This window comes from Zalophus californianus, chromosome 8 (assembly GCF_009762305.2).
Source record: "Zalophus californianus isolate mZalCal1 chromosome 8, mZalCal1.pri.v2, whole genome shotgun sequence".
Taxonomy (NCBI): Eukaryota; Metazoa; Chordata; class Mammalia; order Carnivora; family Otariidae; genus Zalophus; species Zalophus californianus.
This window is the reverse complement of record NC_045602.1, coordinates 19,582,262-19,603,565: the sequence shown is the minus strand read 5'-3', so window position 1 is coordinate 19,603,565 and position 21,304 is coordinate 19,582,262. Positions and strand designations below refer to the sequence as shown.

Sequence of the window (21,304 nt, the reverse complement as noted above, 5' to 3'; positions counted from 1 at the left end):
ATGGAAATTTTCTTTCTTTTCTTTTCTTTTTTCTTTTCCTTTCTTTTCTTTCTAAGTAATCTCTACACCCAACTTTGGACTTGAATTCACGACCCTGAGCTCGAGTTGCATGCTCTCCTGACTGAACCAGCCAGGTGCCCCAGGAAATTTTCTGTTTTAAAATTCTTTAATATTGTTAATTGAGTAACTCTGTGTACCAGATAAGACACTGAAGATAAAGGAATATGCAAGACTCTTGGTCTTAGCTCTTTGACAGAATATTTTATTTATTTATTTTTAAAAAAGATTTTATTTATTTATTTGACAGAGAGAGAGACAGCAAGAGCGGGAACACAAGCAGAGGGAGTGGGAGAGGGAGAAGCCTCTGAGGAGGGAGCCTGATGTGGGGCTGGATCCCTGGACCCTGGGATCATGACCTGAGCCGAAGGCAGACTCTTAACGACAGGAGCCCTGACCTTTATTTTTTTTAGTAGGTGAAGTGGAATTAGTGGGTCAAAGGCATATATATTTTAAAATTTTATGGGTTTTTCCAGATTGTTCTCTAAGCAGGTTAAATCAATATGCATCCCACTCCCCAATACTCAGAACTATTAAGTTTTTATATACCTTTTACTGGCTGAGTTAAGGAGTTAGGCTTTAACTTTCTTGAAGAGCAGAGACTATCTTGTCATCAAATATCTTTAGTATCTAACACAACAATAGGTGCTTAATAAATTTTGTGAAACGAATGAATTCACTAAAGAGAATTTAATAAAATTACAGAGTTATATTAATCCTACAAAGTCAAGCAAGTGCCCTTACTTGAGACTGTATCCACTGTCAGGCCGAAGGTGTAATATTTGTTACTTCTACTACCTCACCTGGTTTTCTGAACAATCTTATGAGGTGAACAGTAGTTTTTAATTACAGTGGTAGTGCTGCTATATATATAAGACTGGTCGGTCCTGTGCAACATTTAAGTCTGTGGCATTTTTCTGTAGCCGTGTCTCTTTCTTATTTTAAGTAATGTATTATTTTCAGATTAAAAATTATTTTCCATGAAGAAAAATGTATCCTAAATTATAATAGACTTGTTTTTTTTACAGTTCCTCAGCTCACTTGTATATATTTTTGTCTCTTTGTATATCCTTTCATACATTCATTCTTTTTTAGAAATCTTAAACTAGTAAGCCATTGCTCTTGGGATATTTGAGGAAAATTTAGGATCTTTTGTGAGCCTGAAGTTTTAGGACTTTGTGGAATAGCATTGGCCCTAAGCAAATAAATAGCAGTGTGGTTTGTTTTCTGCAGTCATGGTAACTGCTGAAAGAAAAAGAAATTGACTGCTCTTCTAAGCTATCTCATGAAAGCAGGAGTAATTATTTTTAAAAAAGGTAGAAAAAAGGGGCACCTGGGTGGCTCAGTTGGTTAAGCGACTGCCGTCGGCTCAGGTCATGATCCCAGGGTCCTGGGATCGAGCCCCACATCTGGTTCCCCACTCGGCGGGAAGCCTGCTTCTCCCTCTCCCACTCCCCCTGCTTGTGTTCCCTCTCTCGCTGTGTGTCTCTCTGTCAATTAAATAAATAAATAAATAAATAAAAATCTTAAAAGAAAGGTAGAAAAAAGGACTGTCTTATATAGGAAACTGGAAAAGATTGATGGTACTCATATACTTTTTGATCTAACCTGGGTGATAATGTTTCTGTTTTGTTTATTTTTTGTCTCTTTGAGGATCTTTTTCTCATCAGTTATCTTACTCTTTAAAGTTTTATTTTATTTATTTTTAAAAAAGATTTTATTTATTTGACAGAGAGAAGAGAGCACAAGCAGGGGGAGAGGCAGAGGGAGAAGTAGACTCAACGTGGGGCTTGATCCCAGTACTCCGGATCACGACCTGAGCTGAAGGCAGACAGTTAACCAACTAAGCCACCCAGGCGCCCCTAAAGTTTTATTTTATTCTCTTCTGTGGTTCCTTCTATTTACAGGAAACCATATCATCTTTTATTTTTTATTTTTATCTTTTTTTTTTAAAGATTTATTTAAGAGAGAGAGAAAGAAAGAGGGGCAGAGGGAGAGGGAGAGAGAATCTTAAGCGACTCCACACTGAGCACAGAGCCAGACGCAGGGCTCAGTATCATGACCCTGAGGTCACGACCTGAGCCAAAACCAAGAGTCGGGTGCCTGGCTGGCTCAGTTGATAGAGCACCTGACTCTTGATCTTGGCATCATGAGTTAGAGCCCCACATTGAGAGTACAGTTTAAGAAAAAAATAAAGGGGGCATTAAAAAAGAAAAAGAAAAAAAGAATTCTTCCCTGACTTTTTTGACTTTATAACCTCTTTAGACTGTTGTCTCATCTTTCTTCACACTGACACTTCCTATAATAGCTCTGTAGTCATCGCCTGTATTTTCTCACTGCTCACTCAGTTCTTCCCCTAGTGATTTCTATCCTGCGTTTTGGAGAATTTGCCCTATCAGAAGTTATAGTGACATCCTCATTACCAATCCACAGGTTTATCAGCTTTTTTCCCATTTAGTCTTTTTGGAACAAACTTCTACTTCCCTGTTTTAGTGAGGCGCTATATATTTTTCTCTAGTTTATACAAAATCCTGTCTGCTCTTCGATTAATGTAGGCCTTTTTAGGATTTTTACTTCTGCTCTCTGTTTTTTCATTCTGTGTATTACTTATGATCCTTCTTTTAAAAATTTTAAAAAGATTTTATTTATTTGAGAGAGAGTGCGTGCATGAGGCGCATGTGGGAGGAAAGGGAGAGGGAGAAGCAGACTCCCTGCTGAATGTGGTGCCCCATGTGGGGCTGGATCCCAGGAGCCTGAGATCACGACCTGGGCTGAAGTCAGATGCTTAACCAACCCAGATGCCCCTTACCTATGATCCTTCTATTCCCGTGTTATATCTATCTCTAGTCCTCACCTCACTCTGTCTCAGAGCTGCATTTCCCACAGCCTGATAGCCATCTCCCTACATTTCTGGCTAGAATTCTAAACCTAACTTTTGAAGTTAGAATTCACCATTAAACTTCTTCCTTTAAAGTCTATCTCCTGGCTTCCCCTCCATACCCACTAAAAAATAACAACCACTTTTACACCTGCAGTTATTGTGCTTATTTGAATGCTGGCGTCACTAATTTCTCAGTTATTCTGCTTTCTGGAATCAGTTTCTTATTTTCTACTTCCACAGTTCTACATGAGGTCATCCTCAAGCCTCAGATTAATCTCATGGTTTGCTAATTCACTTATTTCCTTGATTTTCTCATTTTTTAATGTTATACTTGGATATATCCTTTTTGTCTTTACATTAAAACCCAGATTCTAGATTTCTGACAAATGCTCATCTGGGCAGGAAGTCTTCCCTAAAAATTAGAGTAGCATAAATTCTTCTCTGCTTTGTTATTCTCACATTCTTTTGCCTGGGTTTATGAAATGTGTGGTAGAATAGTGGCTAGTATTTGTAGTAGATGATGGGTATGGCTTAAGGCACTTTAAGACTCAAGGAGAAAATGATTTTTGCTACTTGGAAAAATTAACTATTTTTAAGGTTAGAATTTAGAGTAAAAAGTCATTTAGGTGGGAATGACTTTATGTTTTCATTGTACTTTTATTTTCTGTGGCATTTGGAACTATTACTATTACACTTCTTTTAGAAGTTATCTCATCTTTGAATCATGTTCCTCTGACCATTCTTTGTGCTCCATTATTATGTTTTTACAAAATAAAGTCCGCATCATATATGATATCTTTGTTCATCTCTCCTGGCATTTATCGTTTTTTTTTTGTTTGTTTGTTTTCAGAGAATTGTGTACTTCTATTATGGTACTTACTGTAATATGCCATATATTGTCATTGTGACTGTCAACCCAGTAGATTGTGTATTGAGTTCAGTTAGGTGAAATCTTTTTTTTTTTTAAGATTTTATTTATTTGAGAGAGAGAGAGAATGAGAGATAGCACGAGAGGGAAGAGGTTCAGAAGGAGAAGCAGACTCCCTGCCGAGCAGGGAGCCCGACGTGGGACTCGATCCCGGGACTCCAGGCTCATGACCTGAGCCGAAGGCAGTCACTTAACCAACTGAGCCACCCACGCGCCCAGGTCTAATCTTTTTTTACCATTTTCCTCCAAGTCTTAAGTACACAGTAGGCTCCTCAATAAATGTTTGTTAAATGAAATTATTCCCTAGTCTGAGATGCCTTTCTTACTCATGGATTGTAATCACTCTGACACAAATTGCTAAATGACTGTGGGTAGCTTGCGTAATCTCTCTTAAGTATCTTTGTTCTGAAACTGTGGCAACGCCTTCCCTCAAAGGGTTAGGTTATAATTAACTAGTAAAATGCTTTGAAGATGAAAAGTTAAAGTTCAGCATTATGATCATCCTATTAAAGGAGAACTGTTAGTACACAGGTTTGTAGGTAAAAGCTTTCCCAAAGCTTGGCATTAATTAAATGGTGCTGAAGTAATTAATTTGTATGTATTTACATTTTGGTTATTTGCTTTACTTAAATCCCTAGATTTCTTTGGAGGGAAGGAGCTTTCTGTAGTGTTACTTACTTTGAGATCTCTGTCATAGGGTCAAGTCCAAATTGAAACCCTACCAAAATAAGAAAAATACAATAGAATAGTGCAGCAGTTGGGATGATGTGACTCATATACTTAAATTGTATTATATGTTAGAAGTCCTCAAACTTTTGGGCACTAAGAATCATTTGGAGGCCCTTTTTAAAAATATCCCAACTCCAGAGATTCTAGTTTAGCAGGTTATGTTTCTTTAAATGAGAAATCAGGTGATTTCTGATTCAGGTAGTATGTGAATAACACTTTGAGAGACACTCCTGAATGGAACTGAAAAAAGCTAGTACAATATGAGAGAATGATCAATAAATAAGCCTATATAAACTTGGGGCACCTGGCTGGTTCAGTTGGAAGAGCATGCGGCTCTTGATCTCAAGGTTGTGAGTTTGAGTCCCATGTTGGGTGTAGAGATTACCTAAATAAATATTTAAAAAAAATCCTACAGACTCATTTAAATTGATAGTCAAAGAGTTATGTAGTAACTGTAGTAGAATATAATCATGTGCCAAAAACGTATAATAGAGTTGCAGCTAGTAGAGGAAAAAGGTCAATTTAGATAAGATTAGATCCTTCAGGTAAGATTTTAAGAAAACATGGGTCTTTTTTCTTTTTTTTCTTTAAGTAAGCTCTATGCTCACTATGGGGCTTGAACTCACGACCCTGAGATTAAGGGTTGTACATTTTACCAACTTCGCCAGCAAGGCACCCTGGAAAATATGGGTCTTGATGGTTGAGTGATAGGATTTGATCAGGAGGAGTAATGCTGGCCTGGTCTGTCTAAATTGGTGAAGTAGTTCACAGGTATCAGTTTCTGTATTCACAAACATGCCTTAGTTTAGAACACATGCCATTGCTTCCTCAGTGACTGCTTATTGAGTATGTTATATAATAATGCTTTTCAGACATTATGTGCACGAGAATCACCTGGCGATCTTAGAAAAAAATGTTTTCTGATTGGATAGTCTGGGGTGGAGCACATTTGAATGACAAATGTAGAGAGTAATCAAGTCTTGGATGAGTAGTTGAATTAGATGACCTTTAAGACACACTTTAACCTTAGTATTTTTATAAACTTCTAAGGTGGAGTGTTTGAGATAATAGAAAGAGGACTATTATATATTAGGAATGGCAGGAACTAATTTTTTTTTTTCTCTAGTTCTGTCAGTCATTCGTTAGCCATGTGATATTGGGCTCGTTAATGTACTCCATTAAAGGGTGGGGGTCGGAGAAGGCAAGAGCCTGAGGAAGTGAAATTTAGTGCAATTTTAAGATTTATTATTTTAGAGCTGGAGACTGAGTGAGGGTGGAGGGGCAGCGGGAGAGGAGGAGACGAAGAGAAGCAGACAACCTACTGAGTGTAGAACCTGATGCAGCTTGATCCCACAATGGATCACTACCTGAGCCGAAATCCAGTGCGTCACTTAGCTGACTGAGCCACCCAGGTGCCCCGAAATAGTGCATTTTTAAAAAAGCATTCATTTGTTAAGTACATTAAGCATATTTATTGATAAAGTACTATTACATGATTGAATTGCATCTTAAATAGTTTTTCCTCCTCTGCTGAGGATAGTTTGGAAGTAGCTAACCAGTTTTTCCTGGTAATCTAAACTAATAAGTGATGCTGTATGTTCTACATACAAAAAATGTATGTATATGTACAATAAATATGTATTGTATATGTATACATACAAAAAAACTAATATGTTTATTTTCCTTAATTATAGACACTCTGATGTTTGAATATCTAGTAGTTTTTCCCTTTGTGTTTTTTAGTATGAATGTGGTCTTATGGCTTTAAAACTAGCTCATGGCAAATTGTATTAACACCACAAAATTAGAAATTGGTCTTTTCGTAAAAAAATTTTTAGTAAGTGAACCGTTAAATCTATACATTATACTTGGATACATTTAGACATATACAATATTACAAGTTTTTGTTTGTTTTTTTTTAAAAGTAACCTCTAAGTACAACATGGGGCTTGGACTTAAGACCCTGAGATCAAGAGTTGCATGCTCTACCAGCTGAGCCAGTCCAGCGCCCCTATTACAAGTATTTCTTAAGTTTGTTTGCTAATAGCTACATTTTGACTAGTTATTTGTGTAATGTAGTTGTCTTGCTTTGGGAAAATAGGATTTAGAAATGTGCATTTATGAAAAGGATATTTCTTATATTTTTCTTAAATTTGTAGTATAAAAGGAAATAAAACTTTATTTGGTAACATATTGAAAATGATCATATATCCCTTTGAAATACTGCTCTGTAATATCAAGTGATTAAGTAATAGCATTGAATTAAATCATCTCTAAAGTAAAAGTTCATCTTCCCTCTGCTCTCTTACCCACTTGCCCAATATCCAATGAATTGAGTGGTAAAGAGGAGAGCTGCTGTGTGGATACTGACGTTTCTTAGTCTAAGGACATGTGGCTGGAGAGGGAATAATGGAAATGTGATGGATGGAGGTCTCTGGTTCAGAAATTGGTTATTTTAAACGAATTATTAATTCGTTTAAAACAAATAAATGTATTGAAGATAATGGAAGCCATGTTTCTCCTTGAGAAGAGCTTTACAAACATGAAGGGGAAAGTCTGGAAAGAAACTTAACGTGTGGAATTAGAATTAGAAGCCTTGGTGTACACATGTATGTTGTTATTCATGCACAGATAAAGAAATAGGTATAGATGTGTAGGCTTGAAACTACTGTAAAATAACAAACTATACTTTTCTGATTATAAATGTAATCTAACTCCCTTGTTTCTGTATTTACAGATTATTACATTTGCTATACTTATAGAGTGATTCATTTAGTAAATATTTATTGGTTGAATAAATACTGTACTTTATCAAGAATTTAGGAATTCAATGTTTTAAGAGGAATAATAAATTCATTTTTAACTGTCTTTCAGAAAGCTGAAGTTGATGGTAGTTTAAGTGATAGCCACTTGTCTCCTCCAGCCAAACGCACTTTGAAACAACCTGATTCTGTTTGCAAAGACAAATCAAAATCACGAAGTACTGGTCAGCGAGAGGAATGGAACATATCAACTGGACAGACCAGGTGAGAAGTGAGAACTCATCCACTGTTTTTTCATGAATTATTTGATATGATTCAGGGCTCATATTAATGCTAATTTTCTTAAATTGTAAAGCCACTATTGTCTAGAAATACTTACAAATTTTTAAACTTGTTTTATGATTTTCTATGTTTTTATTCTAAATATCACATAAAATATATTTGTTATATAAAAATATGTATATAATAGAAACTATTATTACTAAAAGAATAAGGATTTCGATAGGTCTTGAATATGCGAACATACTTATACTCCTGGAAGTTTTAAATAAAGATATTTGGTTAGAAGTATATTTTTATTTGAAAATAAAGTAAAATCTCCCCTTTCTAAAATTATTAAATATTATACTTGAATTGATATACTAACATGTAATAAAATAAAAATTAATTTTTAAAGAAATCTTTTCATTTGTCTTCTTGTTGTCAGTTTAAATTTGCTTTGGGTTTGGCTTGGTATGTATCAGGAAAACTTACTTTTACACACTTACCAAAGTAAATGTAATAATTTAATGTAGATAAGATAGGCACACACACAGAAAGGATTTAAACTTTGAACTCAGAATTCTTAGCTTCTCTTTTCTCCAGTCTTTGATGTAGAAGTGCTTATGATGTGCTGACTACAAACAAAAGTAAAAGGGAAATCCTTTGGTTTCTTTCCTCCTTGAAGTATTTAAAAATTACCTGATTTTATATGTATAGGTAAATTCTGGGTACTGTTATTCTTTTTTTAAAAATATTTTTTTAAAGATTTTTATTTATTCATTTGAGAGAGAGACAGAGAGAGCACAGGCCGGGGGGAGGAGCAGAGGGAAAGGGAGAAGCAGACTCCCCGCTGAGCTAGGAGTCTTTCGATGAAGGAGATCATGACCTGAGCCAAAGGCAGATGCTTAACCATCTGAGCCACCCAGGCGACCCTGGATACTGTTACTCTTTAATGAAAAAAAAAACTTGGGGTTATATAGACTTTGATAGGTAGTATACATTTCCTAGTCCCTGAAGAGTCTTTTACCTATTTCATTATGTTCCAGAAGATACACCACTTACTAAAAGTTTTTTATTTTGCATTGTCTGGGAGCTAAGTAGGAAAATCTTGAATCATAGCCTGTTGATTTTTCTTTTCCCACACTCATTCATCTGTGAGATAAAACAGATCCAGGTCACTATAATGATGTTACTTAAAATGAGTACTGCCCTTTAATTACACTTCTAGACTTGATCTACCTGTTGTGATCTGTATCCTATATTTATTAAATGAATGAATCAGGCTTCTTTTTCTAGATAAATGTTTCTTAAAATTGTTCTTTTAGTGTCAAAGTTTTACCTTTCACTGTAAGATAATTTTAACAGTTTGAGTATATGATGGGCACTTGCTTTTCTTCATCTTAGCCACTCAGAAGGCCTTTGTGTAAATTGATCTTGATTATGTCTTTTGTATAAAAAAAGCCTCAAAAATTGTTTTGGGGAGAGAATTTTGCTTCCATTTAGGTGCCTTAGTGTGATACTCCTTATAAAAAAATACTAAGTACATTTTGAATAAAAAGCTTAAGAAATAAGGAATACTAACAATTTATTATTTATATTTTGGCAGAAGAATAACAATTTAAAAAGTTTTTTTGAGTTTAATTTTCATCTAGGAATGTAAGTGCCACACTGTTAGAATGTTTTGATATTTCAGATGACCTGAAAAGAAGACACCATTTGACCTATTATTAGATTCAACAGAATTGAATTTTGAGGAAAGCTTGTAGTTAAAAATATTTTAGATTTTGAGATAGTATAAATACAAAAATCAGGATTTATTTGGAAGCTTGTGTTTGTTTTTATGTCATGAGCCTGAGAATCTCGATTCCTTTATTTTGGTAATCCTAAGGTCTTATGAGCATCCAAAGTAAAACTATTAAGCTTCTTTCACAAAAATACTTTGTTACAAACGTAATTCATTTTGGGGAAAGTGAATATAGGTAAGAATTAGTATTCCCTGAAGAATAATGAATCCTAAAAGACTTTGTAAAGACTGCTAAATTTTTAATTTTTAAATTTTTCAGGCAGGTGGGGAGGGACGGGGGAAGGAGAGATAATCTTTTTTGAATTAAATTAAATATTACGTCATTTTTAAAATTTAAATTCAATTAGTTAACATACAATGTAGGAGAGAGATAATCTTAAGCAGGATCCACCCCCAGCGCAGAGCCCGACCCAGAGCTCAATCTCACAACCCTGAGATCATGACCTGAGCGGAAATCAGGAGTAGAACACTTAACTGACTGAGCCATCCAGGCTCCCCAAGACTGCTAATTTTTTTTTTTTAAATTACTGTTGATTGGTGAAATAACTTTTGAGAGCTCGGTAATTAGATGAAGATAGAGGTAAAAGTGGAACTAGAACTTTGAAGTTTTCATAAATGATTTGAAATAGATTACAAGTTTTCTTTTGGGGGAGAAATCGGGGCTTATATATTTAAAGGCTCAAGTTTATCAACATAATTATGATAATTTTTTATAAAATAAGGATTTTTTTCATTAAAAATTTTACTATATATTCTTCTTTATCTTATATGTAGAAATTCACAAATATCCATGCTAGCCTAGATAGCTGTTGTAGCTTACACATATTTTGAGTAAAGAAACCCATTTTTGTCAACTGGTATTTATTTAGCTACTAGACATTTATTGAACTGGGATGCTGTGTGTGTGCACGTGTCTGTCTGTGTTGTTGGAGGAGGCACCCTAGAAAATGTGACATGCACTTAATGTTTCTAGAATAATAGAGAAACACATGCTCTAAGATACAGACAAAATTAAATCTTCCTTTTTTTAAAGATTTTATTTATTTATTTGTTAGAGATGCAGCCAGAGAGGGAACCACAAGCAGAGGGAGAGGAAGAAGCAGAGGGGAGGGAGAAGCAGAGGGAGAGGGACAAGGCTTCCCGCTGAGCAGGGAGCCCGCGGGGCTCGATCCCAGGACCCTGGGATCATGACCTGAGCCGAAGGCAGACGCTTAACGACTGGGCCACCGAGGCGCCCTAAAATTAAATCTTTGATAAGACTAATTGTACACTTAAATGTAGTATGCATGAAAATTTTGTTTTGTGGTCAGATGATGAGAGAGTAGTGAGGGTTAGGCAGAAATGTAACCACTTGTTAAACTGCTGAGGCACATAAAATTGTAGGTAGTATTGGTTAAGGTTTTTTTTTTTTAAGATTTTATTTATTTATTTGACAGCGAAAGAGGGAACACAAGCAGGGGGAGTGGGAGAGGGAGAAGTGGGAGAGGGAGAAGGCTTCCCGCAGAGCAGGGAGCCCGATGCGGGGCTCGATCCCAGGACCCCGATCCCAGGACCCCGAGATCATGACCCGAGCCGAAGGCAGACGCTCAACCGACTGAGCCACCCAGGCGCCCCAGTATTGGTTAAGGTCTTTCCAAACAGGCTTTTCCTGATATAAGTTTTAAACCCCTAAATCACTAAATGCCTTGGGTTTATATGGGAAAGGGAGAATAAGTAATGATTACAAGTAGCCTCGTACTGCATCGGTAGTATGCCCCAGATAACTAAAGGTGTAGAAAATTCTAACATAATAATCATCTAATGTAAAGTAATGCTGTCTCCATTTAAAAAATTTAGGAAAAAAATAAATACAGAATTTAGGAAACAGATACAGGGAAATCCCGCACCCACTCCCCTTTTCAAAAATAAACAAAGGAAGCAAAGGAGACTTCATAATCATAAAAGATTTATTGGAGCTTTCACTTAAGCAGTGAACTCACCTAGTTACATTTTAAGTGATTAACTTTTGGGAACATTGATTTAAGAAACTTTTTTTAAAGATTTTATTTATTTGAGAGAGAGTGTGTGCGCACGCGTGCGCTCACGCGAGCATGGCGGATGGCGGGAGTTGGGGGGGTGGGGCGAAGGGAGGGTCAGAGGGAGAAGCCGACTCCCTGCTGAGCAGGGAGCCCGATGCGGGATGCAGGACTCGATCCCGGGACTCCAGGATCATGACCTGAGCCAAAGGCAGTTGTTTAACCAACTGAGCGGCACCCAAGAAACTTTTTAAGGCATATATGTTATTGTATAGGCAGGCCAGTTCTTAAAATCCCGGTGTTCTCTCTTTCCATGCTCAAGTATTTAATATTCTGTCTCCTTTTTCATCTTTTTCATCTTTATAAAGAGAAATGGTAATGAAAAAAGGATGACAGTAATTTATGATTGTAAGATAATTGGATTGATTGAAGAATAAGTTTTTATTTTTCCTTTTTAAGACAGATCTTTCTTTAGCAATGAAATAAAAGCCAAGTAAGCATTGTCTTCTTCAGAGGAACAAAAAGCTTATTGTGCTTTTTTTTCAGTGATGTTGCTATTGTTGAGAAAAGTTTTAGATTTCTTTTGTAGAATGATTTCAGGGTTAGCATCTTATGTTTTTGAATGATTTAAGTATGTACAATTTCAATAATTTGGTTTTGCATACACTAAAATTCATTTGGAGCCAAGACTTGTAAATAAACTGATCAAACTGAGTTAATATTATGTTGGGTCCAAAGCCAAGTATATTTATGAAGTAGTAAAATTGACTTTTCTATGTGGTTTTAAGTGAGTTCTAGAAAATTTGATATGTATAATCTTTCCAAGGAAAGATATGTTAATACGCCAATTTCATTACTTTATGTGTACTTTGTATACAAACGCGCTAAAAATGAAATACTTTCCAAGGGGTGTACCATATTAGAATGAGATACTTTTGTTTTCTGGGGGAAGGGAGGTGGAGTTTTTTGTTTTTGCGTTTGTGACAGTATAAGTACATGTAACAGTTTGAGTTTTGTGTAAATCCTTTAGTCATCCTAGCTCTGACCTTTATTAGGCAAGGGCATTTATAATTAACATTTAAAATTTAGCCTGAGGAGTGCTGGAGTAACCCAAAACATTAGAATATTTTAGTTAAGAAAATTTGTGCAAACAGGAGTGGGCGATACAGGCTTCCAGTTATGGAATGAGTAAGTCACGGGGATGAAAGGTACAGCATGGGGAATATAGTCAGTAAATGCTATTGTAATAGCATTGTGTGATGATAGATGGGAGCTACACTGGTGGTGAGCACAGCATAATGTATAGGTTCGTTGAATCACGGTGTTATGCACCTGAAACTAATAACAACATTGTGTATCAAGTATACTTCCATTAAAAGAAAATTTTGTGCAAACCATATAGATAATAGAACAGAAGATAATCCTATATTTACTATTTTCTGAGTGGTCCTTTCCCTTTTTTATAATTTTTGAAAATAATAATCTTTGGGTATTTAAAAAATACCTTAGTAAGTTTACACCAACAGTTCTTTTATTATGTAGCAATTTAGTTTTTGTTTTTTACTTCCTAATTACACAAAAGCATACTGTAAATTTTTTTTTTTAAGATTTTATTTATTTATTTGACAGAGATAGCTAGAGCAGGAACACAAGCAGGGGGAGTGGGAGAGGGAGAAGCAGGCTCCCCGCTGAGCAGGGTGCCTGATGTGGGGCTCAATCCCAGGACCCTGGGATCATGACCTGAGCGGAAGGCAGATGCTTAATGACTGAGCCACCCAGGCGTCCCCATACTGTGAATTTTAAGTCTTCATGTTTTGATGACCATTTAAGTATCTTCTTACTGAATTAACATTTGCTTTCCTTCACCCAAAAGGGAGAATTGTATGATGACTATTTTGAGAAATTAGCTAAGTTTTCATTTGTCAGGTTAGATTGTGTAATAAAATATTTTGGAGAAATTATTAAATGGTATTGATGTTCAAGGACTTTATTCTTTCCACAATTTATTTTATTTTATTTTATTTTTTTAAGATTTTATTTATTCATCAGAGAGAGACATAGCGAGAGAGAGAGGGAACACAAGCGGGGGAATGGGAGAGGGGAGAAGCAGGCTTCCTGCTGAGCAGGGAGCCCGATGCGGGGCTCGATCCCAGAAACCTGGGATCGTGACCTGAGCTGAAGGCAGGCGCTTAACGACTGAGCCAGCCAGGCGCCCCGCACAATTTATTGTTTGAATAAATTTGTCATTGTTTGATTTTTATTTTGTTAACCAAAACCAATAACGAATGTCTGTGACCATTGCTGCTTATGTTATCAGTTAACTTTATGGTACATGTTAAGCTTCAGCCTCCTCTTTGGACTTTATAGAGTTGAAGACAGTAAATTCAGTTTATAATCTGTTATTAAAGCTTTTCTTGAAGTAATGAAATGACTCATAGCAAGTATATTTTATTAATTGGTATATTACCAATCTTAGAGTAAAATAATGTCATCTTTACTCTGAAAAAAGTAATATTACTGACATTTTAAAGATTAAAATGATTCCACCAGTATTGCGTTTCTTGCTTCTTTAAATGAATGTTGATGTGTTTGCATATTAAATATAATTGTGTTCTAGGTTAACTTCTCAGCCTGGTGCTACATTACCAAACGGACATAGTAGCTTATGTGAGTATTCTGTTATGAAACTGGTTAGTATTGAAATTCTTACTAATGTTGTTAGTAAGTGTTAAAGCGGGATAAAACAGTGATTTACTAGTATGTTCAGCATACAGTTGGAAATAACTGGATTTCAGTCATAGTGAATACTTACGTAATTTTTAAACATTGAAAAATCAGTAGAAATGAAATTATTAAAATTACTATGACAGATTGTAAATAGTTATCAATTTTAGATTATTGGATATTAAAGCCATTTAAGAGGTAATATTAAATTTTTTGTAGTCTTTTAAAAGTAATTTTTGATGTATTTTTTCTTTTTTCTTTTTATACTCTGTACTTTGAACTGTAAATCTCTCTCTTCTTGTAGCCCTTCGAAGCCATCCCCTTCGAGGGGAAAAGAAGGGAGATGGGGACCTTTCTTGTATAAATGGTGACATGGAAGTCAGAAAAAGTTGTCGTTCCAGGAAAAACAGATTTGAAAGCGTGAACCAGAGTTTGTTATTTGATCAACTAGTAAATAGGTATGAATGCTTATGCAGTAAGCAGTTTAATTTAATTAATTTATTTAATTTTTCAGATTTCAAAATTTCAAAATCCGATTTCAGATTTCAAAAAGATCAGTGATTTTTAAGCTAGATATGTTTAAAAAAAAACTTAAGCACTGACTTAGTAATAAATGCAATTATTTTAAAACTTAATTTGAATTAATAGTGGTTAACAATGATTATCAGTTTCTAGTCCGTTTACTAGATTTAATAGTTTATGTAATAGCTAAATTTTTCTCACCCTTTTTAAGTTTTTGTGCATAAATAATATAAAAAGTAATTTTATCCTGTCTTTACTATTATGGTCCTTTAACATTTGCTCATTAACAATTTTTGGCAATTTTCAAGCAACATTAAATTCCATTATTGATGTGTAGTACGTATACTTTTGTTTAGTCAAGATTTTGAATTAAAGGTCTTTTGAGACTGGGTATATGGGATATAGTTAGTGAATGAACCTAGCAGATTGCTCAGTATCTCCATGCAATGAAATTTTATTCTTCTCAGATGATAAATTATCCTACTTAATCCTTGCAATGACCTGGAAAGAAGGGAGGTCAGTATAATCCCTATTTTACAAGAGAGGAAATTATATTCTATACTAGTAAGGTCAAATTCAAGTATTAGTTATTATTTGTTAAGTACGTTGATCATTGTCTGGACACACAGTAAGTGCTGTATAAATGTGTTTAAAAGATAAAATGTGGTAATGTTAGCCTGTATTTCGTAGAGGTCAGTTTGTCTAATTTTTGAAAGTATCTGTTCAGTTAACCTTGTGTTGGTTTTAAACTTTTTTTTAAGTAGGCTCCATGCCCAGCGTGGAGCCCAATACAGGGCTTGAACTCATGACCTTGAGATCAAGACCTGAGCTGAAATCCAGAGTCAGACACTTTACCAACTGAGCCAACCAAGCACCCCTGGCTTTAACCTTTTTTTTTTGCCTTCCTCCCCCCCAGCTTTAAACTTTTTACAGATTCTCTATCCTGTAAATTTTCTTAACACTATCTTCAAATAAAAATATTGAAATTTTTTTCATTGCCTACCATTGGATCTGGTAGTCATTTATAGTGGCATTGTGGAGTTAAATATATGGAGTATCACAGATTTTATTTTTAAGTAATCTCTACACTCAGCATAGGGCTTGAACTCACAATCCTGATATCAAGAGTTGCATGCTCTACTGACTGAGCCAGCCAGGTGCCCCAAATATTTGGAGTGTTATAAACAAATGTTCTATTTTATAAGTTTTATTATAATAAATATATTAAGGTAAAGGATGTTCTGGATTTTTGCGGGCATTATCTTCTGATGGATGCTGATTCTGAAAGTTATTTAATTGGGATGCCATGTACAGTTACATATCAGAGATCATTTAATTATGCTTTGATGAAGAGCTCTTTTACATGTATGACACAGTGTGTGGCCTCACAGTTGTCTAAATCCTAGTTTTATTATGTGATTGTAGTACTGCTGAAGCTGTACTACAGGAAATGGACAACATTAATATCAGACGGAACCGTCGGTCAGGAGAAGTAGAACGACTTAGAATGTGGACAGATACAGAATTTGTGAGTATATTAACTTTAACAACCTTGGCAAATATTTTTTATTTTGGTTGAGGAATTCAAAGGGAGGGTGAGCAGCATTTGGATTTTCTTGAATTAACAGATTTGTTCCTTTCTTTTTTCCACCTTAGTTTGGGATTTTATGTTTCCTTCTTCTGTCCTTACTCTGCTCGCCACAGCCTTTCCCAAAAGACCCTCTGTGCTTTTGCCAGAAGAGTCATCTTAAAGTACCACTCTGATTCTGTTACTTTTCTGATTTGAACCTTTAATGTTCTTTTTATTGTGTACTGAATTAATTAAAAACACCTTGACCTTCATAATCTGGTTTCAACTTTATCTTCTCACACACCATTTCCCAAATATAAACAGATCATTCTTGTTCCCTTATCCTTAACTTCTGGTAATACTTCCTGTTAGGGACTGATGCAATCCTACCATTGTTTCAAGGTTCATCTCAAATGCTGCCTCCCTTCCCTTTCCTCAGCAACAAGAGGATCATCTCTGTGAATTCTATGGTACATTGTACCTTTCTTTAAGGCATTTAACTTGTTTTACTTTATTTTATAGTTACCTGTGACGTGTCTTATTCCATCCTAGTAAGCTGTAGTTTGCTCCAGGGAGGAAGTATGTTCATGGAATTGTAGTTTTAAATTTTCAAATATTTGTTTTATTTTTCCTCTTGTCCCTTACATTTTTTGAATTCAGGAACCTCCATTTTTCATGAATCTGTCTTCAAATAGGTGCTCAGTAAATTTCAAGAGTGGTCATGTACCATTGGGTTAATGATATTTATAGATAGGAATAAATTCCATGTTAATATTTGACAGCTTTCTTTCTTTAAAAGGAAAACATGGATATGTATTCAAGAGTGAAAAGGCGAAGAAAATCACTGAGAAGAAATAGTTATGGGATACAGAATCATCATGAGGTCTCTACTGAGGGTGAAGAAGAAGGTTTGTAAAGTACCTTATGAAGTAAATACCACAAAGTTCAGGTGGGAGGGAGGAAAAATATATACAAGTAATATATGCGTAATATTGCTGAGTGGGTGATTTTTGACTTTAGAGCTCTATATTGTATAATTTGGAATAATTTTTATTTGGCATTCTGAGTTTTCACTTTCATCTGGAAAAATGCCTTTATACTCTACATCATTATGTAATTTATCTTATTAGTAGCCCTCAAGTGACCTAATCTGGTGTGACATTTGCCATGGGCTGATTTGTTGTTAGGTGAGGCCTCTTTTGTGTTTAGATACCTTCTAACTGGAAGCCTCTACCCACTTACTATCTGTATCCTGAATCTCTGATTATTTGGGTCCCAAATTTAGTTATGGAATGAGAAATGAATGGTGAGGTTCAGAGAAAGAGGGCCTGCTAATGTTAGTGGAGGGGGTTGTACTGCTCTTTTCTGAGGCTTGTCTGGGTTATGAACTGAACAACCCAGGCTGAATTTGTAGGGCTGGAGCTGGGAGCATGATGAAAGTATATTTGCCCCAAAGATTATAAATCAATGACTAGTAAGTAAACCTATAGATTTCAATTCTGTAGGTGTTAATCTTTGTTGAAATGGATTTTCAGAAGATTTGGTATATTGTAAATGCAGGATAGTTGTATTTTACCAGGATATCTTACCAGTTCCTACTATTTGTGGAGCTTAGATGGAGATGAAGGGGTTTATTTCTCAAATTCTCTAATATATTATTAGTGAGTTTTGAAGAGCTGATATTTCTAATGAAGGTACTTTATTGAGCAAATATTATTGTTGTTACAGCTAGAGCCTCTATATTGCTTCCTTTGGAGAAAATCAGTATAGGTGAGACAGATTTATAATGTGACTTTTGCCTTTTCATTAAATGAACACCTTTGTAGAGTTTTCAAAATAGATTTGCCATGCAGAGAATTTCTTCCCACAATATTATTGTGCAGGTGTTTCTCAAAACAATATTTTTTGAGGATTTAAAGAGACTTATTTGGGTACAAGTAATTTATTTAGTTAATGTAGTTACTGATTTTCTCTAGAACTTAATAATAAAAATTTTTATAAGGTTAGAATAAGCTTTCAGATGTTTGCATTTTTAGTCTCCTATTTCAGTCAGTATCACTGGTGGTTTTGAAATTTTTCCTATTCCTTAATATGGTTGTGTTATATTGACAATTCCTGTGGTAAAAGTTAATCACAAAGCATATTGCATTTGGGATCCATAAGCCAATAAATTTACATTAGAGTTTTATTTTATTTTATTTATTTTTTTAAAAGATTTTATTTTTAAGTAATATCTATACCTAACATGGGGCTTGAACTCAAAAACCTGAGATAAAGAGTTGCATGCTGTACCGACTGAGCCAGCCAGACACCCCAGACTTTTATTTTAAACTGTAAATTGGGGCACCTGCATGGCTCAGTCAGTTATGTGTCTGCCTTTGGCTCAGGTCATGATCCTGGAGTCCCGGGATTGAGCCCCGCATCGGGCTCCCTGCTCAGTGGGGAGTCTGCTTCTCCCTTTGCCCCTCACCCTGCTCATGTGCTCTTTTGCTCTCTCAATGAATAAAATCTTTAAATATATATATAAATAAATAATAAAAGTGGTTTGGCTATAACTATGATATGACATCTATTTACAGTTTACTTTTTTTAAGATTTTATTTATTTGAGGGAGAGACAAAGAGAGTGAGAGAGAGCATGAGGGGGGAGGAAAGGGAGAAGCAGACTCCCTGCTCAGCAGGGAGCCCAATGCAGGGCTCGATCCCAGGACCCCTGAGATCACCACCTGAAACGAAGGCAGATGCTTAACTGACTGAGCCACCCACGCATCCCGAGCCAAAACACTTTTTTAAAAAATAAAGTTTTAGGATTTATGTACACTATAATTTATTTTTTAAATGTATAGTTAGGTGAATTATAAAGTGGTCAGTTCCGTCAAGAAATGAACCATTAACACCCCAGAAATTGGCTTCATGCTCCCTCCCAATTCCTACCTGCATTTCCTACCAAAATAGAACTAATTTGTGCTTATCTGTTGTCAGCAGGCCTATCAAACCATTATACTGCCAACAAAAATTGCTCTTTCTGTAACATTAGTAATTATCTTGTAAGCATATTTTTTTGAACTACCAAGTGGTATTTTATTTATTTATTTATTTATTTATTTATTTATTTATTTTTTTAAAAGATTTTGTTTGTTTATTTGGCAGAGAGATACAGAGAGAGAACAAGTAGGCAGAGAGGCAGGCAGAGGGAGAGGGAGAAGCAGGCTTCCCGCCGAGAAGGGAGCCCGATGCAGGGGCTCGATCCCAGGACCCTGGGATTATGACCTGAGCCGAAGGCAGCCGCTTAACCAACTGAGCCACCCAGGCGCCCCCCAAGTGGTATTTGAATATTAACCTTATTCACTGGTGGATAACTGGCCATTAAATGAAGTTTGATGCAGTCAAATTTTGATTCATCTTCTATTACTGTTTTGTATGACCAAAGAAACGGAAAGGTCATAAGTATACCTGGGTTATTTAGCAGAGAGCTATATTATTTGTAGGAAAGGCATTTTTTTTTTTTTTTTGCATCTATCTAGGTTGACTTTGAATTGTGTTGACATATGCTGTATCATAGTGTTGACACTTTTAAATGTCAGCTGTGCAGAGAGTTAGAAGACAAAATGTAAATACTCGTTTCTAGAGTTAACCAATCCTGTGGATTAAAACAGTGATTCTTTTCCTTTGTGTGGGGGAAACCAGAATCTCAAGAGGAGGATGGAGATATAGAAGTTGAAGAGGCAGAAGGAGAAGAAAATGATAGACCATATAATTTGAGACAAAGGAAAACAGTGGATAGATATCAAGCACCTCCAATAGGTAAGAAATGCTGAAGAACTTCTTTTGTAGTTGAGCAGCTTATTCTGCTTTAAAAAAAGAATCAGTGCTGCTGAATTTAAAGATTTTATTTTTAAGTGATCTCTACACCCCATGTGGGGCTTGAACTCACAACCCCAAGAGTTGCATGCTCTACCGGCTGAGCCAGCCAGGCGCCTCTAGTGTTGCTGAATTTAGAAGAATGGAATCTCTTGTAGTTACAGTCATCTTTTTTTTATATTTACTTATGTTCACAGACACAACTGAAAGAAAGTTGAAGTACGTAGTTGCAATATAGAATTACATACAGCATGTACATTTTATTTAAAGACTTAAATTTAGTAATAAATACTGCTCATACTTTTGTATTACTTTAGATTTTATTGAACACTTTCATTTACAGCAGTTCTTTTAGGGCAAGTATATCTGTGTTCCAAGTGGTTAAGTAGTTTAGCCAAAGTCACAAAACTGGTATAGGACTGCAGCTTGGCCAGTAATCTAGGTTTATTTGTTTATTTATATTTTAAAAGTAATTTCTACCCCCAACGTGGGGCTCGAATTCATAACTCTTAAGATCAGGAGTCACGTGCTCCATCGACTGAGCCAGCCAGGCGGCCCTAGGTTTTTGTTTTTGTTTTTGTTTTATTAAGGGGGAAACTTTTATCTTAATGCTATTAAGATAATGACAGGTAATCAGTTCTGTAAGTGCTGTTTTATTGACTTTCTTCCATCTCTTGGGAAATTCCATCACTACTGATCCCTACAATTTTTTTTAAAATTGAGATACAGTAATCCATGTATCCTGAAATCCACCATTTTTGGTGGGTTTTGCTGATTTTTAATCCATTGGTTTTTAGTGTATTTATAAGAATTATGCATTCATCAACACTGTCTAATTCCAGAACATTTTATTATTTCTACACTTTCATCCCCCTAGCCCTTGGCAACTACTGATGTACTTTCTGTCTATAGATTTGCTTTTATGTGACTTTTTGTGTCTAGCTTCTTTCACTTAGCATAATGTTTTTAAGGAAGGACTGAGATATTTATGAGATATTTATACTCAGACTTTTTTTTTTAAAATATTTTATTTGAGAGAGAGAGAGCGTGAGAGAGAGAGAGAGTACAAGTGAGGTGAGGAGCAGAGGGAGAAGCAGACTCCCTGCTGAGCAGGGAGCCTGATGTGGAGCTCGACCCTGGGACTCCAGGATCATGACCTGAGCTGAAGGCGGACACTTAACTGACTGAGCC

General features: G+C 35.5%; 1 protein-coding gene across 2 annotated transcripts in view; it reads left to right on the top strand.

Annotated features, from left to right (window-relative positions):
• Positions 1-21,304, top strand: part of ATAD2B (ATPase family AAA domain containing 2B) — a 168,597-nt gene that overhangs the window by 14,365 nt on the left and 132,928 nt on the right. For both annotated transcript variants that reach the window (XM_027621587.2, XM_027621586.2), the window contains exons 2-7: positions 7,470-7,621; positions 14,055-14,104; positions 14,466-14,619; positions 16,109-16,211; positions 17,053-17,161; positions 19,940-20,056. In XM_027621587.2, coding sequence (XP_027477388.1) covers positions 7,470-7,621; positions 14,055-14,104; positions 14,466-14,619; positions 16,109-16,211; positions 17,053-17,161; positions 19,940-20,056 — 685 coding nt within the window. The remainder of the gene's footprint in view (positions 1-7,469; positions 7,622-14,054; positions 14,105-14,465; positions 14,620-16,108; positions 16,212-17,052; positions 17,162-19,939; positions 20,057-21,304) is intronic.